Source organism: Carassius auratus, unplaced genomic scaffold, assembly GCF_003368295.1.
Source record: "Carassius auratus strain Wakin unplaced genomic scaffold, ASM336829v1 scaf_tig00032568, whole genome shotgun sequence".
NCBI classification, from domain to species: Eukaryota; Metazoa; Chordata; class Actinopteri; order Cypriniformes; family Cyprinidae; genus Carassius; species Carassius auratus.
This window is the reverse complement of record NW_020526009.1, coordinates 276,091-298,924: the sequence shown is the minus strand read 5'-3', so window position 1 is coordinate 298,924 and position 22,834 is coordinate 276,091. Positions and strand designations below refer to the sequence as shown.

Genomic DNA, 22,834 nt, shown 5'->3' with positions numbered 1-22,834 from the left:
AAGTAACAGAGCAAATAAAATGCGGCATGAGTCTATAGCCTACGCAACTTATGGTTTCTTTTTTTTAACTTTTAAATCTTATACAAGTAGTGTTTTTTTTACAATGCCATTTTTTCTTTTGTTTAGTAGTTGTGCATTTGGCCAAAATCTAGAAAAGATGATGTTGTATTGACCTTGACTAAGCGCACCGGGTTATAGGATAACATTCAGATCTCTTCCTGTTTTTTTATTTTTCTTTTTGAGTAAAGAAACCACTGTACTTCTAATTATTATTATTATTGGCAAATAATTTGTTTTGTTTTTTAAATAACGTTATTTAATAACTATTATAACCTGTTTTTATTCTACATGAACCAGTTTCGGAACGGTAATAATACAGAAGAACGCAGGAACAGATATGTTAAAATATAGACTCTGCATGGAGTGAACCAATTGATAATTTATTTATTATTTCAAGCCCTGATTTTAAATATGTTTTTATTTTTATATTATTTTCTGTTTTCAATTTTAACTACAATTTTAGTAATTTTGTTCTAATTTTTTTTTGTATAAAAAAAAATGATACATAGAAACACTATATAGTTTTTATATAGTTTTTCTATTTATAATTTAGTTTCAGTTTTAACTATAATAACCCTGTTCCTAGCAACTACAGTCTGTTTACAAACCTGTATATTACCCTTTAAGGAGGAGTCATATCATAACTTCTGAACAAAAAAAGTAGTTTAATTAACATAAATAACAACATAATTAAGTTTAATTTACATAATTGAATGGCCTAAACGTTTGGTTGAAAACATTTAGTAGCTTACTGTATTCTGGCAGTCTCTGTTGAGCAGCTGGAGTAGGTTAGATTCGAAGACCTCCACGGAGGGCAAGAGTGCCACACGTAGACCATCCAACACACACGAGAAGCTCTTCAATAGACGAGGTTTCCGCAGCACATCTGCTGCAACAGAGATGGAGTGAATATAACGTTAACATTGTACTCATTTCCTGCATGCACAGCCAATTCCATCCAGTCATTTTATTATTGCCCTTTATATTTAATGGCCATTCATTTTTACAGCATTACAGCAACAAAGGATTTAATTAGACAGTAAAAATTAATTTATCAGCACGCTTTCAGAATGCCAAGATCCTCTTACTCATGGCAATGCATTCAAATACATAAAAAAAAAAAAAAAAAAACAAGTGCACGGGATAACAAACTAGTGAGTGGTGCACAAGAGAGCCCAATGTGTTCCAGAAGCTGGGAAAAATCCATGCAGTTGAGGCCAACGTTATGGAGCTCCATGTGGCCCAAATTCCTCTTCTGAATTAAAAAAGAATAAGGACCAATGATAATTTATCATTTGGAGTGTGTATGGCTGCATCACAAGCACATTTCCTCCAGCTGAGATCTTTGGCTGGCCCCATTTCCGATCTCAGTAGGGGTCTCGTTAAGAAGCGTTTCAAACATTGTCTATTGAGAAAGTCTACTGCATATCCAAGCCATTGCACCCACTTTTTCTTTTCTTTTTGGTAAAGACAAAATTTGAGCTCACTTACCCACAGGAGTCTAAGACACTCCATAATCAGTTCAAAAGCATCCTGAAAATGGTCACATCACATGTTTGTGATTGTCAAGATTTGCCTGGTTTGCCTCAGCACATCCAAACATGCTCAACTCACAGCAACGCAAACCTGCTTCTCTTTGAAAAACTCATCCTTGATGTTTTATTTAGACTTCTCAGAGAAATATGTAGAAAGTAACAATAATAAAATGAAATAAAATCTTCACATACAGACAGGTTAAGTGAATTATCCCCCATAATTTTTCCAATATAAACATCTTAATATTTAACCCTAGGCTAACCGGTTTCTAAAACTGATGTGCATTCCCTAAGTGAAAGCGGTCTATAAATCAGTTTTTTTTTTCAGGATTCTTTGATGAATATCATGGGCCGGTTTTTCTAACAGCTTGGGCCAGCACAAACCATTTTTTATGGAATGCAACTTCTATTCGGCAACCGCAATTATTAGGCCGAATAAGCGAAAATGCCAAAAAATATGTACCGAACAATGACTACTGCAATTAATGTTGGCAGTGTGAAAGTATTTAAAATTATCAGAGAAAAATGCGGAAATCATTACAAGCATGAAGCACAAGCATCGAGAGCGTTTAATGCTGCATCACTTCTGAATGTTATATTGTATAATGCATGCACAAATTGCATGTATCCTGACAGCACTGCACAAGCTCACAGCGCCAGGGTTCAAAGTCCAAAGCCCGAGGAAAACCTGCGCTGATATTGTTACTCATCAGTTGCTCAGTAATGTTTTGTTTTGTATTTTTTCATTTTTGTGAATGAAGGCATGTGACAATGTGATACATGCAACAAACATCTTCACAAATTTGAAATGGGAATAATTTAGAAATCTGCATGCTGTTGTCAACAAAAAGAAGCACCGAGATCTTCCTGTTATTTTTAATTTGCTTTAGGAAATAAAAGGCAACTTGGAACCCTCAACTAGAAGTCACGCAATACCAGGTCAATCAAAACTTCTAGCAAACCTTTATTTCTGGCCCTACAGTTCTTTTCAACGTACTGTGGCTTCTTTATTTCTTTATTCGTGACTATGCTAATTTGTGCTTGGTATTGCATTGGTCAATATGTAAATAAGATGTTGCGTCTGCATTCTTTAATTTTGGTCAGTTGTTAGTAAAATCACGCGCAGAAATTTCCAAGCCTCTCTGTGCTGTTTTGGAATTGCGCTCTTGTGGTAATTTGCCATGCTTAGTAAAACTGGCCCTATATATGTCTTTACTTTTGATCAATTCAATGCCAAAAAAGACCAATGCAGACAACTCACTAGGTCAGTGAGTTAAACAACCTAATTAATGAACAAATCATTCAGAAGTCTTATTTGTTCAATCACTCAAAAAAAGAACACCATTGCTACTTGAAGCAATTGATTTTTCACAAAGTAGAGTGTTTCAATGAACAACCACCTACATTTGGGTCTGTTTATCACAAAAACTTTGTGTTATGGTGTGTGTGTGTGTGTGTGTGTGTAATAATACATGAGTTCAGTGGCAGCAGACAGCAGGCCTGCTGGTTTGAATGAGTCACAACCAGGAGAGTTTCACTTTCACGGATCACTATCACAGTTTAGCTTTAACACACTCACACAGTCTGCCACTATCAAAGCCAGGCCCGGAGAGCTCCGACGCACTCAGACATTTACCGTACACACAGTCTGTTACCTCAAACACACTGCACAATCGCTCAACACTCTAGCACACATACACACCAAACCAGGCTTATCTGTACAGCAGCACTGAGGCCTGACAGCCAAACAAGTGCAGCATCTTCAGGACATTATAGCATACAAAACACTCCACCACTGCAACCCAAGAGAGATGCGTTACAGAAGCTCCAATGGGTGACGGCTCAACAGAAGAGAATGGAGGAGATTCAATGTACCTCTTTAAATGTCTTAGTTTTGCTAAAGTTTTTGACTTCAAATACCAACTAATTCCAACCTTTCCATAAATACATTGTTTTTCACACTTTTGTATGCTCAATATTCTTACTTTCTTAGCACGTTTCAAATTATACATCTTTAATTGTGTTGTTGATGATAAATAATATTTACATCCATGATATATTGTTTTTATCTGCTTCTTAGCTTTTGCAGCCCAATTAATTAGTCCTGAGGTAGGACCAATTAAATTTGAAAAGTGCAGATATAACGTTTCGAGCCATGTAGCTCTTCACCTGACTTGTTTTATTGGTAAGAACATGTTATAAATATTTTTCCACTTTTAGAACTATGGTGTGACAACATTTTCCCTTTTCTTTCTTTTTTTTTTTTTTCTTTTTGTGGTTGAGCACCCTCACTAAGCTTTTTTTTGCCTACTAGATATGCATACTTTTTGCAAGAAGTACAAATATACCATGTATTAATAATATTGTGTCTTGTATAATAATTTAACAAATATTTGAAAAGGTGTGTTAGTTGATGTTACTGATGAAGTACAGAATTTCACACACACACAACACACACACACAAACACACACACACACACACACACACACACACACACACACACACACACACACACACACACACACACATATATATATATATATATATATATATATATATATATATATGTTATACACACTTTCACACTTACTCTGTTACTACCCAAACATGTATTATATATTTGTATTATGGCTTTACATTTACTCACCCCATGTCATCTTTATTCATGTTCATATCTTTATTTCTTCAGTCGAAAAGAAAATTTTATTTTTGAGGAAAACATTTCAAGGTTTTTCTCTATATAGTGGACTTCAATGGGAGCCAATGGGTTGAAGGTTCAAATATGGTTTCGATGCAGCTTCAAAAGGGCTCAATGGCACAATCTGAACAATCCCAGTTGAGGAATAAGGATGTTTTCAAGCAGAACCATCTGTTATTTTCTAAAGAAAGAAAATAATTATATACTTTTTAAACCACAAATGCTCGTCTTCACGCATTACGTAATTATGTTGGAAAGGTCATGAGTGGCATAAGTGGAAGTACGGACCCAGTGTTTACAAAGCGAACATGCAAAAAAAATAAAAAATAAAATAAAAAGTTAACCAACGATGTCTTAAGATTTTTAAATTGGAAGAGAAAATGAGATGGAGCTTTTCACCCTACCCTACCATTTTTGAACCCAGACCCAGCACACATACGAAGAACTGACCATGTGACATGAACTTTCCAACATGATTAAGCAACCCTCTACATTGCGAGTAAATCACTCGCACATGCGTCTAAATTTACACTCTGGGTTCTCTTGTAGTGGGCAGGGCTAATGCGCAAACAACAATCTTATCAGATTTTTGTTGTTATTTATTTTATTTTTTTTGAATGAAACTGCAATTTGGACCTTCTACCCATTGGGTCCTATTAAATTCAACTACACTTTTCTTTTCTTTTTATTGACTGAAGAAAGATATGAACATTTTGGATGAAATGGGGGTGAATAAATGATCATGAAATTTTTATTCTGGAAGTGAACTAATCCTTAAATCTTTTACTATATTTTCCTACATTTTCAACAGTGTTAAAAAAGGTGGGTGTGTCAAAGATCTGTGTTATGATCAATAATGTGCTAAGACTACTGGGAAATTGAATGTCATTTTTTCACTTAGATACAGTTAAAGCAGCAAAAACAAGAGGCTGATGGTGGAATTTGGCTTTTATGACACCCATTCAAGAAAAGTTTATAAACAGAGAGAATATATTGCTTTGAATAATGTCTTATTAACCATATTAACAGTCAGGGGGGAATATCTCTCTCTTTTTCTACTTTCAGTCTGTGTGGGCCCAAGAGGAATATGCAGATTATAGCACTTTTGCACAAATTTCAGATGCAGTTCAAAGAGAAACCTGCTCCAGAGGAACCCCATTCCTACATTGATTTATAATGAGAGAGAGAGTAAGGGGGAGCGAGAGAGTTAGAAATATCACTGTGGAATAATTCTCTAATTTCCTGCGTCCCTCTCTGGATCTAGACTGCAGTCGTGGGTCACGCTCCCTGTGAGATATTTGGAGTGCTGGAGGATTAGCCCGACATTGTGCTCAACTTCCAATCCCCTCGCCACTGTGAAACCCACCACGCTTCATTACTATCGTTCAGAACGTCTGTCTTTACCCACCCCTGAAAGCAGCTCAGAACAGAAATCCAAAAAGAGACCAGTCATGAGCACAGTGCTGTGAATCAGAAAAAAAAATGAGAAAAGGCTCAAGTGTTTTTGCTTCAAGGTCTCATTTAGGACCTGCTTTGGTATGAAGTGATTCTAAAGCTAATCAAGGAAATGTTCTAAGAAACGGGAAGCTCTTTAGCGAGGCTTCTAGAGTTCCTTCTGCTGTCTCCATGGCAACACACATTCTCTCGTTACAGATGAGCAGTCATCAAATGTCATTTGATTGTTTTATAACTGAAGTGAGAATCTAGCACATTAAAGCCTTTCCTCTCACATTCAAATGATAAACTGAGAGGGAGCATTGTGGGCAATCCTACCTGTGCCTGTGTCCGTGGACGGCACCACACCGGGGATGCTGTCATGTCCAGACACCAGAATGTTGGGCGGGAGCAGGTGCATGATGGGAGTGAGAGCTGGGTGTGGCTGTATGGAGTAGAGCAGCTGAGAGCCCTCCATCACTGATAATACAGCATTCACTACAGAGAGAGAAAGACAGTCGTGATTATCATCTAAAAGAAGATGACACAATTCTAGATGTTTACAGTGTGTTGCTTTATGGCTTCTAGTGTGCTTTGGGTGGTTGCTAGATACAGTCAGCAATGCATCTTACACTAGGTGTGGTTTCACTCAAAAGAAACAAATCCCACTCAAAATCATTCCAAAGAGGAAAACGGGAATAAATATCAGATGTATTTAGCCATTAAACACAAAACATATGCAAAAACATAATAATAGTATTTTATGCTTCCAAAGGCTGTATTTATTTGATCCAAGATCTAATATTACAATTTTCTATACAACAGTTTTCTATTTTAATATACTTTAAAATGTAATTTATTCCTGTGATGGTAAAGCTGAATTTTTAGTATCATTACTCCAGGCTTCAGTGTCACACTATCCTTAAAACAATAATACTAATAAGCTGATTTGGTGTTCAAGAAGCATTGCAATATTTCTTTTCTTTTATAATATATTTGATTATTACAAAGTTAAGAAATAGGTTGAAATAGACTTTTCTGACTATGTTTACTGTTAATTTTTTATAAATTTAACACACCTCTGCTGACCACAAACATTTGAACAGCTATATATAATAAAATATGTAACACTTTAGTATAGGGACCAGTTCTCAGTTTTAACTAATTGCGATAATATTAGCATGCCTATTATTAACATACTTGCTGTTTATTAGTACTTATAAAGCACATATTCTGTATGACCATACATATACATTAAAGCTGCAGTAAGTAACTTTTGTAAAAATATATTTTTTACATATTTGTTAAACCTGTCATTATGTCCTGACAGTAGAATATGAGACAGATAATCTGTGGAAAAATCAAGATCCTCTGGCTCCTCCCAGTGGTCCATTTGCAGTTACAGACCGCTCCCGGTAAGAAAACAACCAATCAGAGCTGCGGTCCATAACTTTGTTTGTGTTCAAAATGTAGAAAAATGTATATAATAAGCGAGTACACCATGAATCCATTTTCCAAACCGTGTTTTTAGCTTGTCCTCAATCACTAGGGTGCACCTGTAATAAGTGTTTATATTCGGACTATTTTAGATTGCTTCGGGGGTACCGCGGCGGAGTAACCCAGTACCTTTGTGATTCTTCATAGACATAAACAGAGAGAAGTTGTTCTGGCTACGATGTTCTTCCGCAAGACGCAAGCAGTTCTGTTTATTAACCGCTAGAGCGTCAAAAGTTACCAACTGCAGCTTTAATCCTGCCCAACTATTAATATGCAGCAAATGCATATTAGTGGGAAGTTGTGTCCTAGTGGTTAGAGAGTCATGGCCTAGTGGTTAGAGAGTATGACTCCTAACCCTAGGGTTGTGGGTTCGAGTCCCGGGCCGGCAATACAATGACTTAGGTGCCCTTGAGCAAGGCACCGAACCCCCAACTGCTCCCCGGGTGCAGCAGCATAAATGGCTGCCCACTGTTTCGGTTGTGTGTTCACGGTGTGTGTGTGTGTTCACTGCTCTGTGTGTGTGCACTTTGGATGGGTTAAATGCAGAGCATGAATTCTGAGTATGGGTCACCATACTTGGCTGAATGTCACGTCACTTTCAAATTAGGAGTTTATTGAGGCAAAAGTAATCAGTAATGGTTTGTTAATAGCGAGAACTGGACCTTAAAATAAAAGTGTGACCACTGGCCAAAGACTAATAAAATCTCTGATGTTTAGCACATACATATTTTCACTCACCGAACACTCATCATTACGTGATATGAATTTTATATTATATTGAATTTATAATATTAATATGATATAATTTTTCTCTATTCATATGATCATCATTGGCAGATGTGCCTAAATGTGTCATCTAGAGTTTGATTTCAGAAAGAGGCGAAGCCTCCTTACTGACTGGATTCATGAAATATTGGTACATATAAGCCTCTGTTCCCTCCTTCAGTGTTAGTTTATGGGATTTAATGCCCAATGTATCATCTGCCTTTTTAGCTGACAAGTCTGAAAGGTAACAGCATGCCTCTCCTCAACAAGCCTCGCAGTTGAAGGTATCGTTTATATCTGTAGCTCAAATGGTGCAGGACAAATTACACACTGACGTTTAATACTGGGTTATGGGTTTAGAATAAACATCTAACATCAAGTATGAGCAATAATAATAGTGATGCTTGTCTTAGCAAGCACCACTAATAACTATAAACAGATCAAAAGCAGGATACTGTCAAACCCCACAGCACAGTAAAATCTAGATTTATATGAATCCAAGGTTTACACATCATTGTTAAATACGGAGGAAAAACATCCCTGTCAAATGTCTGCTGTTGGCTGCACCCAATGAAAGTCACCATCATAAAAGATTACTAAAAACGAGAGATATTTTTCTCAAACTGGTACAACATATGAGAGCATAAGCGGAGAGTTTCATTTCATGCTAGAGTCAACAACTATATTGTATGCGAGCAATCTCCACTTTAATTTAATTTTACCACACTTTTGCCCACTCTACATGATTTCGAGAATACTTTCACTGTCAGACACTTTCACAGCAGAGGAAAAACACCCACCAGGACCCCATATGAGTTTCTAAACCTTATTTACTTTTAAAACAGGCACTTTATGTCTTACGTTCTCAAGCAAACCAAAACCAGCGAGTCAAGGTAAGACAAGGTAAGATATTGAAATTATATAAGATATTGACTTATATAAGGCTTTTAGATGCAAGGTGTGTCCACAATATCAGAGACAATTACCCATAGTGCAAATGGACATGGTTCTATGTGTGTTCTGTTTTGTTGTCGTTACTCTGTGGAAAGAAAGAGGAGGCTGGTGTGAACCCATTGGAAGATGCTGTTCATGCCAGTCTGCGTCATTACATTTGAGCAGAGCTGTCTATTTTTCATTAGGCCATTTATCCCAGACACGGATACAGGCGCGCACGCATTCCGCTCCATTACTTCGAAGCCGTATTACACAGAATCGTGCATCACTGCCGCTCGATTGAGAAAAAAAACAGGGCCGGTTCTGAATGAAACAAATGCCTGTGCGCACACCTGCTTGAGTTGTGGAAATGGATGTTGGTGACACCTGCATACGGTGGCAGATGACACCACACATATTTTCATTCACATACCAAATGACAGGCTCAGATGCAATCTGCAAACTTTTGGGGATTTTGGGATGGATTTAAATATTAAAAATATGCCAACAATTACCATAAAAACTCCAAAAAGAAAGAGAGTGGGGAAAAGATGAAACACATTCTGGAACACTGCAATAGCCCGAGATCATGCGCATTCACTTTAATAGACAAACTCATTCTAATTGGTCCGAATTGCACTTGGCTTACTCTGTACCACTGTGCAAATCACTGAGCTGCAGTGTGTCGTTCTGTTTATTCTTTATAACAGCTCTGAGTGGTGCTTGCCTAATGGTTAGGTATCAGGGCTTTTAAAAAAAATAAAAAATAAAAAAAAAGGTCACAGGTTCAATCACAAGTAGGGTGACAAAATTGCTGGGATTACTTATCTAATGGACCAGTCTGTACAATTAGAGTACAACAAATTAGATTAAAAAACATCCACTTAGAAGCAATTAAACATGCTGTTCTAATGATTATGTATTACTGGACACAAAAAGAATCGGGACACTTTTTCTATTCTCTGCGCTGAATTTGGGGGGCTAATCTGCAGAATGGAACGGTGTGTGATGGAAATACCAATCCTGAGGAAATCTATGCACAGATTTTGTGTGGGCCTGCATATTTCTAGTCTGTGTAGCAAAGTTTGCAGCATTATTATGCAACACTTTGCATTTCAGATATAACCTGCTGATCTTTTTTAAGTATGTATTTTCCTATTTCACTGTATCTGTATAAATAAGACACCTACCATAGTGTAGTATTACTGTGTTGACACTACCAGTCAAAACTTTGGGGTTGGGAAGTGTTTTAATGTAATGTTAATGTCTAATATTTTTGAAGGAAGTCTCTTATACGCAACAAGAATAAAATTTAATATAGTATTTCTGTCACTTCTGATTCACTTTAATCCATCCTTGCTAAATAAAAGCATTTAAAAAAATCTTACTTACCCCAAACTTCTGAATGGTAGTGTGTTATTTATTTATTTAACATGGAAAGCAGGGAAAATAATATATTTACAAAAAAGATGTATAAATATAAATGTATATATATGTTATATGTATTGCATTTATTTATTTTTTTATGTGACCAATACATATTGCAGTCTAGATGCAAACTTGCATATTTTATGCAAAGACCCAGGCTCAGCATGCGTGAAGCACATGTACAAACCACTAGGCAAAGGCTCCAAAAACAGCAATACAACTATTCAAATTAAAATAAAAAAATAGCAAACAGTGTACAGCTCTCTGTCCACCAATTTTGTTGCTGGTTCCCACTGAATACTCATTAATAAAACCTATGATTTAGCAACTAATTCAAGATGACTGATCTTTCTTTGGCCTTCAGAGTTATTATGTGTTTCTTTCACGGTAGAAGGAACAGCAGATGTAACAACATCAACAATATTTGTCTCTATTCTGAAGGAATGACTAAGCTACTGTGCTTGTCAAATTCAGCCATCTACAAACACTAAAGTGTGTCAAAATAGGAATTCTAATCTTCAGAGATGAAAAACTGCTCACTCATTCTCGCATCTTTCCAGCTATCTCTTCTACGCACACACACACACACACACACGCAAAGACATGTGCCCAGACGAACACATCAAATAAAGCGCAGATTTCAACGTGCCAGCATTATTAGGCTCTGCCAGTGCCGTTTACACGTTCTCTATGCCAGTAGCTCTCAACTTGTGGGTTGTGATCCTAAAATTTTAAGAAAGAAAAAAAAAATGTACGTAACCAACCATGCAAGAAACAGAACATTAAATATAGCAAAAATATATACTGCTCTCTAATTTCTTTACAAACACGTATCATCTTTTGCTTATGACATAACAGGCTATGCATCCAAATAAAATCTAGCTATTTTATTTGGGTACTTTGCTGCAAAATCTGTCAAATGGTAGAAATTAGGCAGTACCCTCATCCGAAAATAAATAAATACAATGATGCAAACTACAGTTTGTAAGAGAAAGTATGTAGATTTTTTTTTTATGTTTAACAAGAATCCAGTGGAGAGGCACTGCTTTAGGTCTCATCCTCTCACTTTCCCAACGTTTGCACCATCCAGTGGCTGCTACACAATCATGTCACGTGAGAGAATGTTTGCACCTATGTTTTTGTGTGTTTGGCAGCAAGTTTATGTGTGATCTGAGAGGCCCTAGGAGGCTCAGACTCTCAGAGAGACAGCAGGACATCTCCTCCCTCCAGCATGGAGAGGCATAATTGAGACAGAATGGCAGGTAGCAGAGAGACACGGCTAGAAGGAAAGGCTGGATTCAGAAAGAATTTTAGATCAGCGTTGCTCCCTCTCCACTCGAACAGCTGGACACCCTGCAGATACACTACATCCATGAGTCACTCTCATATGGTGCTCTCGGTCTCGTGATTAACACATCTACAAAGCAAGCAGTATGATGGGACAACTACAAAACTACATCACTATTGTCTTCTATCTTCTAAAATTATCCCTTGCGAAAAAGAAATGTGCTTAACTGCACACATTTAGTGTACTTCAAATTATTATTAGTATATTTTTAAAGTGCACTTTGTAATAATGTCAAATTAAAAAAATTTCTTCTAAAAACTTTTTTTTTTAAATCATCGTTTAATAATCTTCTGTGGTGCTTTAAAGCAGCTAAACAAATTTTTATGTGTTCATTAACACACTAAACCACAAGTACTTGATTATATTTTTAACTGCAGTGTTTTATTAAAAATTACTTTAAAAGTCAATATATTTGAAATGTTCTAAATTGCAACTTCATCATTACAAATATAATATATTATATACTATAAAATATAATGTAATTACATATATAATTAAAAGCATTACATGAAAATTGCATTAAATTATCTTTATGCTGGTCATTCAACAGCAAATTTTAACAGTATTTCAAAGACAATAAAACCCTAATCCCTAAACCTAACCCTAACCCTAATTATGCAATTAAATATATAAAGATGTGCCTAAGTGGGTCTAAAAACCAGATTATGTTCAGCGGATAACAAATTAACATGCAATTAAATGTCTGAAAACATTCAGTTCACACACACAAGTATATTCTTTTAAAGTATACTATTTCTGTAAAAAGTAAGTATGCTAAACGTACTTCTTTTTCACAATGGGATTTGTTTCCAATCATGGATTATTTTTATTTATTTTTTGTTCTGTACCACCTGCTGCTGTCATCTGAGAAAAATACTTTTTTAGCCTTTCATTCGCATTCAATTAATCCCCAAAACTCATTTTGGGATTATATAATTTTGGAAGAACATCTATGGATGCACGTGACTGTACAGTGCGAGTTAATTGCTTCCAAAAAGTAGGCAACCTACTTGACTGTATGCTATATTAAAACTACAGACACAGAACATGAAGCAATATACAATATATGGTATAAACATCGATTTAAAATATCCATTAAGGCATAAAAAGATGAGAACATGAATAGACGAAAGCAATCTGAATGTGATTCACAAACATAAAACACTTGCAAGGTCAAACCCAAATAAATCATCTTCCAGGGTATGAAAAGTCTGCCAAACACAACAGCAAAAAAGGCCAACATTAAAGAATATACATCACTTAAGGCTACTTCCTGAAATCTGTTTCACAAATCTCTTCAATTATTTATAGGCGAGTCCCAACACATTTAAGATTCTCCTTCACCTTTCAGTGGTAGGAAAATAAAATATGAAATGGTCATGACAGAGATTGTTTGCTTAGAAAAACCACTGCAAGAAATAGTCCTAATTCAATTTGCTTTCAGGTGGAAATGAATCTAAATGGGAAAGTCAAGGCAAGCTGACAGATTTGAATATTGAAAGCATTTGAAAAATGAGGCAAATGCACACGCACACACACACACACACGCAAATAGTTTCTCGTCACTACTGACAGAAAGCATAAAGTGCTATTTATCAACTATTTATTACTAAGCTCTTGCTGTTGTCTCTAGCTCGGTTTGACTCCTTTGAGACCATGAGTAGAGTATGTTATCTAGTGTCAAATTTCACTACATGTGCTTTCCCAGAAATCAGGCCGGTTCAGTCAAGCCTTCAAATACCTGCTGTGCTGCTGGGGTAATCACATCAATGAAACTTCTATCAACTGTACCGAACTAAATAAAATCATGGAGAACTGCTTAGAAGAGAACTGAGAATGATGTCTTCATTTCAAAACCACATTTATACTGACTAAACAATTCAGCTTTAAAAGTCAACATTAAACACAATTCACAACCTATTTCACTTCTGTAATGGGACACTTACGTGTCACTGAAGATTTTTCATGTGAAAAAGTAGAGGGAGATTTGATTGGATAATAACAACAGGTTGTCAGCAGAACACATTACTAAACAGAATATTACTGTTTTATACAGACAACTGTTATAGTTGTCTGTATGCACCAAGGGTCTGAAAGTAACGCAATTTAAATTCTCTGTGTGTATGTACTTTTATATATATATTTATATATTATGTATATTCTTTTTTTTATGTTGACTTCAATCTTTGACTGAATGCAAACAGTGTGGACTATGAACTATTGACTGAATGTGAAGCTCAGGGTTGCACTCACACTGCAGAGGGTCTTTCAGCTTTGGGTGCAGGAGGGCTCTGGGGGTCCCATTGAACAGACTCAACCTGAAAAAGCCACATGGTGGTTAAAAACAGTAATATTAAGTTAAGAATCTTAGTGTAAATGTTAAATAATGGATTGAAATGTATACACACAGCATATATACACAATGTAAAGACGTTTGGGGTCAAAAAGATGGATTAGAGTTAGGTTTTTCCTTTTTTTATATAAATTTATGATTTTATTCAGCAAGGATGCATTAAATTGAATCAAAATCACAGTAAAGACATGCATAATGTAAAAAAAAAATGTAAAAACAAAAATGCTTTATACAAATGCTGGAATTATGAACATATTCATCAAAAAAATAATGAAACAAAATGCATCAGTTTCCAAAAAAATATTATGCAGTACAACTGTTTTTAACACCAATAATAATAAGAAACATTTCTTGAGTAGCAAACCAGCAAATGATTTCTGAAGGATGTTACGACACCAAATACTAGTACTGTAATTACTGTTAAAATATATTCATAAATACAACAATTATTTGAAACTTTAATAATATTTCACAATATTACTGTTTTATTGTATTATTATTCAAATAAAATTGCCTTGGTGAGCATAGAAGGCATCTTTTTAAAAACATTTAAAAAATCTTACTGATCCCAAACTTTTAAGTGGTGGTTTGTGTTTCTTTATATATACACAGGTGCTGGTCATATAATTAGAATATCATCAAAAAGTTGATTTATTTCACTAATTCCATTCAAAAAGTGAAACTTGTATATTATATTCATTCATTACACACATACTGATAAATTGCAATTTTTTTTATTTTTTTATTTTGATGATTACTACTGACAACTAAGGAAAATCCCAAATTCAGTATCTCAGAAAATTAGAATATTGTGAAAAGGTTCAATATTGAAGACACCTGTTGCCACACTCTAATCAGATAATTAACTGAAAACACCTGCAAAGGCCTTTAAATGGTTTCTCAGTCTAGTTCTGTACAATCATGGGGAAGACACAAAAGGTCATTGCAAAAGAAGCTGGTTGTTCAAAGAGGTCTGTGTCCAAGCACATTAAAAGAGAGGTGAAGGGAAGGAAAGATGTGGTAGAAAAAAATTGTACAAGCAATAGGGATAGCCGCATCCTAGAGAGGATTCTGAAACAAAACACATTCAAAAATGTGGGGGAGATTCACAAACAGTGGACTGCAGCTGGAGTCAGTGCTTCAAGAACCACTACGCACAGATGTATGCAAGACATGGGTTTCAGCTGTTGCATTCCTTGTGTCAAGCCACTCCTGAAAAACAGACAGTGTCAGAAGCATCTCAAGACAAAAAGGACTGGACTGCTGCTTACTGGTCCAAAGTTATGTTCTCTGATGAAAGAAATTTTGCGTTTCCTTTGGAAATCAGGGTCCCAGAGTATGGAGGAACAGTACAAAATCAACGTTGCTTGAGGTCCAGTGTAAAGTTTCCACAGTCAGTGATGGTTTGGGGTGCCATGTCATCTGCTGGTGTTGGTCCACTGTGTTTTCTGAGGTCCAAGGTCAACACAGCCATATGCCAGGAAGTTTAAGAGCACTTCATGCTTCCTGCTGCTGACCAACTTTATGGAGATGCAGATTTCATTTTCCAACACAACGTGGCACCTGCACACAGTGCCAAAGCTACCAGTACCTGGTTTAAGGACCATGGTATCCTTGTGAAGAAGAAGATGCGATATGCCGGACCCGAGAAGAGCTGAAGGCCACTATTAGAGCAACCTGGGCTCTCATAACACCTGAGCAGTGCCACAGACTGATCAAGTCCATGCCACGCTGCATTGCTACAGTAATTCAGGCAAAAGGAGCCCCAACTAAGTATTTAGTTCTGTACATGCTCATTCTTTTCATGTTCATACTTTTCAGTTGGCCAAGATTTCTAAAAATCCTTTCTTTGTGTCTTAAGTAATATTCTAATTTTTTGAGATACTGAATTTGGGATTTTCCTTAGTTGTCAGTTATAATCATCAAAATTAAGAGAAACAAACATTTGAAATATATAAGTATGTGTAATGAACGAATATAATATACAAGTTACACTTTTTGAGTGGAATTAGTGAAATAAATCAACTTTTTGATGATATCCTAATTTTATGACCAGCACCTGTATATATAATAACACTTTTTCAAAAGCAGCATTGTCCAAAAGCAACACCAGCAGATCAAGTTTTAGAAGTGGGCTCTTTTTTTGTCCTAAAATGTGGAATGAAGTTAAGGAGGTGTGTTTACATTTAAAAAAGTACTCAGTATAGTACTCAGTTTACAAAAAGTACTCTGAATTCATTCAGAGGTCCAGCACACTCCGCTGTTATACAGTTTTCTTTGTTCAGTATGACAAAGAGAACATGAAATTACAGACCCATTAAAGGAGTTATGAGAGACGCACATTCAGTTCTTTCTTCTGATGAAAAGCAGGCCAATTATAATAAGCCCACTTTATTCACTCATTACAGGTTTCAAGATTTGCTGCATAGTCAATAAGACTGTCTGCTCTGGAGTGTCATCTTTCTCACTCATGGGAATGGTCATACTGCACCGCTCTGAAGTGACCGTTACCTGCCCTCCCCCTGAGAGATGCTGGTGTCTGCGTGACCTGTGAAGAGCTGGAGCAGTCCAAACCCTGACCCCACTGCATCCTGGGAACCGTCTGCTCTGGTTGACAGAGACACCAACTCCACCACTGCCACCACAGAACTCAAACACAATGAAGTGTGGAAGTACACAACCTACAATAAAGACAGACAGAGACAATTATAAAGTAACTTTTTATTTATGTTTTCTTCATTTTTGCCATGATATAAACAATCATGCAGCCGAGATTTGCTATACTGTACTGTATATTAGTGTGTGTATTAGGGGTGTAACTGTACATGTAATCGTATCGAAAATGTTCAATACAGGTCTTTCGGTACGGTGCGCATGTGCATTGTAGGAAACAAGTTATGACATGCACGGTGTAAATTAATACAAATTTTAAAACTACTTTAAAAACTGAATTATATGCAGTTTACACATTTGCATACAATTTTGATAATATTTATATATGATTATATTTTAAAATATCTCTGTTTTTAATTGCACTCTTATAGTAATGTAAAAGGGCTCTGTCATGTTTGTTCTGGTTTACCTTATTTTGTCATGTTTCCTGTCTTCAGTTATATTGGTTTTAAGTGTTCCCCATTTAGTTAATTTGGTTCCCAGGTGTGTCCCATTGTGTCATGTGTTCAAATAGTGTTCCCTGCGTTGAGTTCTCGGTCTGCTGTTAAATGTCAAATGTCTTAAATGTCTTTTAGTTCCTGTGTATGTCTGTTGATTAAATGCTATATCTTGAAGAATTAGCCTGCGTCTCCTCACTCCTTCCAGAGTGTATAGTGACAGAACAGCAGCCCCACAAGTAAAGCAGCACCTTTTTCTCCCTGTGTTTTATTTCTCATTTCTTCTGAAAAGTGTTTTTGTTTAGTTTTTTCCTGTCTGTTTTTACCGTGGTAATGGAAGAACAAGCAGTGTCCATATCACTGGCTCAAGCATGCCCAGACCCCATCGACTTTACGAGGGTGTTCGTGCCGCTCACCCTCAACAGCTCCCTCGAGGGGGAAACCCTTGTGACACTGTTCCAGATCAGGATAACTTGCCATCGTCCCGCAGAGCTCCCAGACACCACCAACCTCAGCTGGAAGGAGGCAGTCATCCAGTGTCTGGAGAGTCTCTTATCCCAATCCAGAACCAGTCAGACGGGGGCTCCCGATCCCCAGTTAAGCCCACGGCGGGCTCCTGTTCCTGAGTCAAGCCCAAGATGGGTTTCTGTTCCCGAGTATAGCCCACAGAGGGCTCCCGATCCCCAGTTCAGCCCAGGAGGGGCTCCCGATCCCTGTTAAGCCCATTGTCGTGTTCCCTTTAAGCCCAGCAAGGGCTTCTGAAACCCCCTTAAGCCCAGGAGGGCTCCTGATTCACCATTAAGCCCAGGGAGGGCTCCTGAAACCCAGTTAAGACCAGGGAGGTTTCCTGATCCTCAAGTCGCTCCAGTGACAGCTCCAGCCCCAGAGCACCCATCAAGATACCTAGATTTCCCCAAGAAGATTTGGGGGTAGGGGCATATGCCCATGGGAGCCGTGCCAGCTAAGGCCACGGAGGATCTGCCATGGCCTCCCGAGTCTCCAGATCCGGCATGGCAACCTGAACTGACACCATGAACAACCCAAACTGGCAACACAAACAACCCTAGTGTGTATTTTTAGATAAAACAATATATTTTATTATTATTATTATAGCAAGTTCAGCCACTTAGAAATGTAATATTGCACACAATTTGTGGTATTGTTCATGTCCGTAGTGCAAACACTGGGGGATGAGTTACCCACTGAAGTGTAATACTTAAGGTTAGGAGTTCAGAAAAAAAGTCCTCAAACAAAAGCATATTCCTACATACAAACAAGCTTGCTTTGGCAAGCACCACTAATAAAAACAGCAAACAAAGGAATCTGAGGTGAGAGGGTGAGAAAACGGAGAGAGAAACACGATGTTATTGATATGAAAAAATGTGTTGAAAAGTGAGAAATTGTGTAGGACGATGATTAAACCTGTAAACGTAACTTTATGAATGAAAACCCTGAGGTTTGTTGAGAAAGAACCTAAAGATGATGTCTGGACATAATGATTTGTTTTAGAGCATGCAGAGTCATGGTCTGATATCCCGTGGCTCTTGGAGGAACCTCGATGAGGATGTCTAAGAAAGCGTAGGCCACCTCATACTATTTTCACAGAAAATACAAATTTGTCTCTCTCACAGACTGCAAGCTGAATGTGTAGCCCAAGGAAATATTCATTTTCCAGAATAACAATGTTTTCTCACTTAAAGCTTTGAAGCCAAATGAGTGATGGAGGCACCCATTAATGTCTAGCAACCACTGAGCCAGTTTAACAATTACAAGAAACACTTACTTACACCACACCGATCAATAGCACCAGCAGCTCTGATTATGCAGAAGGGTCTTTTAGGAAAAAAATCAAATTCAAATCTACACAAACATCAAAGCAAAGAGTTCTGCTAAATCAGCTGAAGTGCAGAGCACAATCAGTACTAGCACCCTGCACAAGCAGCACAGCAAGTCATATTTGCTTAGGTCATTTGTATGCATAATGCAAACAAGATTCCACATTTGAAAACTAATAAGACAACCCTGTCCTTGTCCATGTAACCACACTTATAAGACAAGCTGCTATATTTCCATAACCTGATTATACATTTGCCCTATTTATGTGGCACAAGCTACTGTTTATGATATAACAGGCTTACGAAATGAATAAACGCTCATTGTATTTCTATTCTTGAGTCTTTAGATCATGAATCTTTTATGAAGCATATAGTATTTTAAGCGTCGCAAACTCATGTTCCCAAAATATCGACCTACAAAGATTTATATGTGTCCGTTTACAAGTGATTCAACAGCATTTTGATCTCCGGCTGATTTTTTGGGCTATGTGGGTCGATGGTGCTTGAATCTTAAAATCAGATCACAAGAGCTCAAGCTAAGTTTGGGTTGTGTGGGTTGAAAGAGTTTGAAACTTGAGGCTAGTTTAATGCAGAGCAGAGGTTGTGCCATTGATTGAATTCACACTACTTACAGGCACTAAAGAGGCATAGGATAAAGTACAGGTTCACACAGAGCAGAATTCAAACAAAAGCACTGAAATAGAACCATGACAGAAGTGCTTCCAGAGAGCACTGATTCAGTTTTTGTTACCACAGATCTTGAACAGAATCTGAGATGTTCAAGCATTAGGGACCCATGCGCTGATGATAATTATATAATTTCATCCTTCTTTCATCATCCGTAGTGCTTTTATTAATCCATTGATTATGAAAACATTCTAATCACAATATTTTGGGAATTTGGGGTGGGGGGGGGGGTGTTTAGTATAAAACTTCAGATCCAAAAACCAGTAAGAAAATGGCCCATCAGATTAATAAGAAAAGAAAGAAACATTACTCACCAAACAGCTGTTGGTCCCCATTAACTAACATAGTTTCGGAAAAAAAATACTATGGAAGTCAATGGGGACCAGCTACTGTCTGGTTATCCACATTCTTGTGTGTAGAGTGAATCATGCCTTTAATATTTAATTCCTTCAAAATGCTTAAAGATATAAGACAGTATTTTGTAGCTATATTTCATAGCTATCACCTAGCAATAAATTGTTATTATGTAATCAACTTTTCCAGATTTGCTACAGCGGGACTCTGAAGGTCAGCCTCGCATAACCCTTCTGCATGAGTGTTTTCAAGCATGAAACAGGGGTTATGTAAAAGCAAACTTTTCAAAAAGGTCTCCTTTCACTGCTTACCTGTCTCCTGCTCATAACCTATTATGTCCTTACCCTGAACTTCAAATGAACCGCAGTGAGGTGAAAAACATTCTTATATGAATCTGTACTCCGAGTGTTTGCTCTCTAGTGGAAATAATGATTTGCATTGCATTCCCTCAGCTCACATGGTTTCATCAGAGCTCTGGAAATGCATTTTCAATTCAAAAGGCACGGTCTTGTCTCTTTCACTCCTCCTTTTCTGACTGCTTTCCCCTCCTTCTCAGTGCTATAGATAATGATTAATTATGCAACATGTTTTTTTTTAGGTCCGTTTTTTCTAAAACACACATTATCATGAGAGACCAAACAGCTTAAGAACGTTCTCAACATACAGCAGGCAAGATGTATAATGTACAATATAGAAAATGTTCAGATATATGAGAGCTAAAGAAGACACCTAACCCAAGTTTTTAAAAGATAAACTGTAACTGAGCATCAGATGAAGGCAAAGGTAATCGAAATATGAATAAAGAATATCTAAAAAAAACATAACAAAAAATAAGCTTTTGTGATATAATATCAGCACACTTTGTTTACGTGTAATTTAAGGTTAGCGTTTCCAAACTCTCACATCTCCAAAATGAGTCACAGACCTGGATTTTTGAACACGTCCAATTTTCTGAACCTCTGACTCTCATTAGCAGCTAATAATCTGGAAACTGTGAATCTATCTGATGGTGAGGTGAGAACAGTAGCTAAAAGACTGGCAAGGCTGGCATTTCAATACACAAACACGCACTCCTAATTCTCTGCCAACCCCATAAACCCTCATAAAAATAAATGGGCATCAGAAATTCAGCAGAGGATATGCTGAGATTATCATTACACAGATCTTCCCTCTCCCGCTCTTCACAAGCCAATCAACAGAGAGAGTGTACGGCTTCTGATCCACTCTGCCAAAAATAGTCTGCACTCGTTCAGACACCCCCCAAAACACAGTCAACAAATCATTAGTCAGGAGTTTTGACACATCCCTGTAAAATTCACAAGGGCACAAAGTCCTAGTAAAGTAGCATTATAATGTGATCCAGTGCAGGCAGGGAGCAGGTTTGAGCTTGTCATGCCTAGCGAGAGGGATTACTTCAAGGCTGTTCTGTTGTTATGGGCTCATTAACAAAAAATGGGACCTTTTGAAGTACCGAGTTCAAGACTCTGTGAAAATGTTGCATTACAACGGTGTAATTTGCCTAGTATATAAGTGTGTGTGTGTGTGTGTGTGTGTGTGAGAGAGAGAATATAAAATGTATAAGCAGCAGAAAGCCGATAACAAACACAGACTCTAGGGACTCTAACTAACCTTGTGAGAGTGAATCATAGAGCGCAGGGCTCTTGCCGAGGGGACTCTGCTGTCTACTGCCGCAGTCCAGCAGATGAGAAGCAAGAAGGCCAGCCTGTTAATGTCTGTACATGACATCTCACTGCTCACTGACAGGGCGAAAAAACAGGTACTGGGGTGGCAAAGGTAACTCCTGAGATGAATTACATATAGTTTAATTAACATTGTTAACTTAACAGGGCTGATTTAAAGTGTCATGAAACCCCCGTTTCAGCACTGGTCTTTCACACCTTAAATCTGAAAAATACTCCAGAAATGGGCTTGTAAAGCTGTGGAAAAGTGTAGAGTGTGGGAAGAGGAGAGAAAACCAATAAAACACAGACCTATTATAACACACTCATTATACAGACAAATTAATATTAAAATTAGTGCTGCCAAACGATTAATCACGATTAATCGCATCCAAAATAAAAGTTTTTGTTTACATTGTACATGTATGTGTACTGTATATATATATATATGGGGTGTAACGATACGCGTATTCGTATTGAACCGTTCGGTACGAGGCTTTCGGTTCGGTAAGCGGTACGCATTATGTATACCGAACGGTTTGTTGGACTAATTAATTATATTTGAAAAAAAAAAAAAGAGAGAAATATAATGATATGCGTTCAACAAGGTAGCCCAATAACCCAAACGACGTAACAGGCAACACCCCTGACGCTCCCGAAGAAGAAAAAAACACCAACTTATAGTTATATGTTTATGTTAGGCTACTCAGTCAGGCGCTCGCTCACTCAGCACGCGCTGAAGGCTCGTTGCAAAATGGCCAATGCGTTTAACAGACCAGAAATAGAAGATCCTCCAATAACCAACAGGTCTGGTGTTTGGGTGCACTTTGGATTCCCTGTAAGCTATAATGGTGATGGCAAGAGAGTGGTGGATAAAAAAACAACGGTATGTCGCATCTGCTACATGACAGGGTACACCACCGGGAATACCAAAAAAAAAAAAAAAACACCAGCGGGAATACTTGAAACATGTCAACTCATTTACGTCGACATCACCTTATTGTGTCAGTATCTGGGAAAAGACGAAAAAAAAGGAGAAACATACACGCAACAAACTATCCCCGCAGCATTTGACACCGGTACACTATTATAGCTTACAGGTAATCCAAAGTGCACA

At 37.3% G+C, this 22,834-nt stretch overlaps 1 protein-coding gene across 1 annotated transcript in view; it reads right to left on the bottom strand.

Annotated features, from left to right (window-relative positions):
• The window catches only part of LOC113080930 (nephrocystin-4-like), a 67,065-nt gene that overhangs the window by 28,942 nt on the left and 15,289 nt on the right, over positions 1-22,834 (bottom strand). Inside the window, exons 3-6 of the mRNA XM_026252986.1 lie at positions 16,564-16,733; positions 13,953-14,017; positions 6,068-6,226; positions 813-949 (exon numbers count right to left, since the gene is read on the bottom strand). Coding sequence (XP_026108771.1) covers positions 813-949; positions 6,068-6,226; positions 13,953-14,017; positions 16,564-16,733 — 531 coding nt within the window. The remainder of the gene's footprint in view (positions 1-812; positions 950-6,067; positions 6,227-13,952; positions 14,018-16,563; positions 16,734-22,834) is intronic.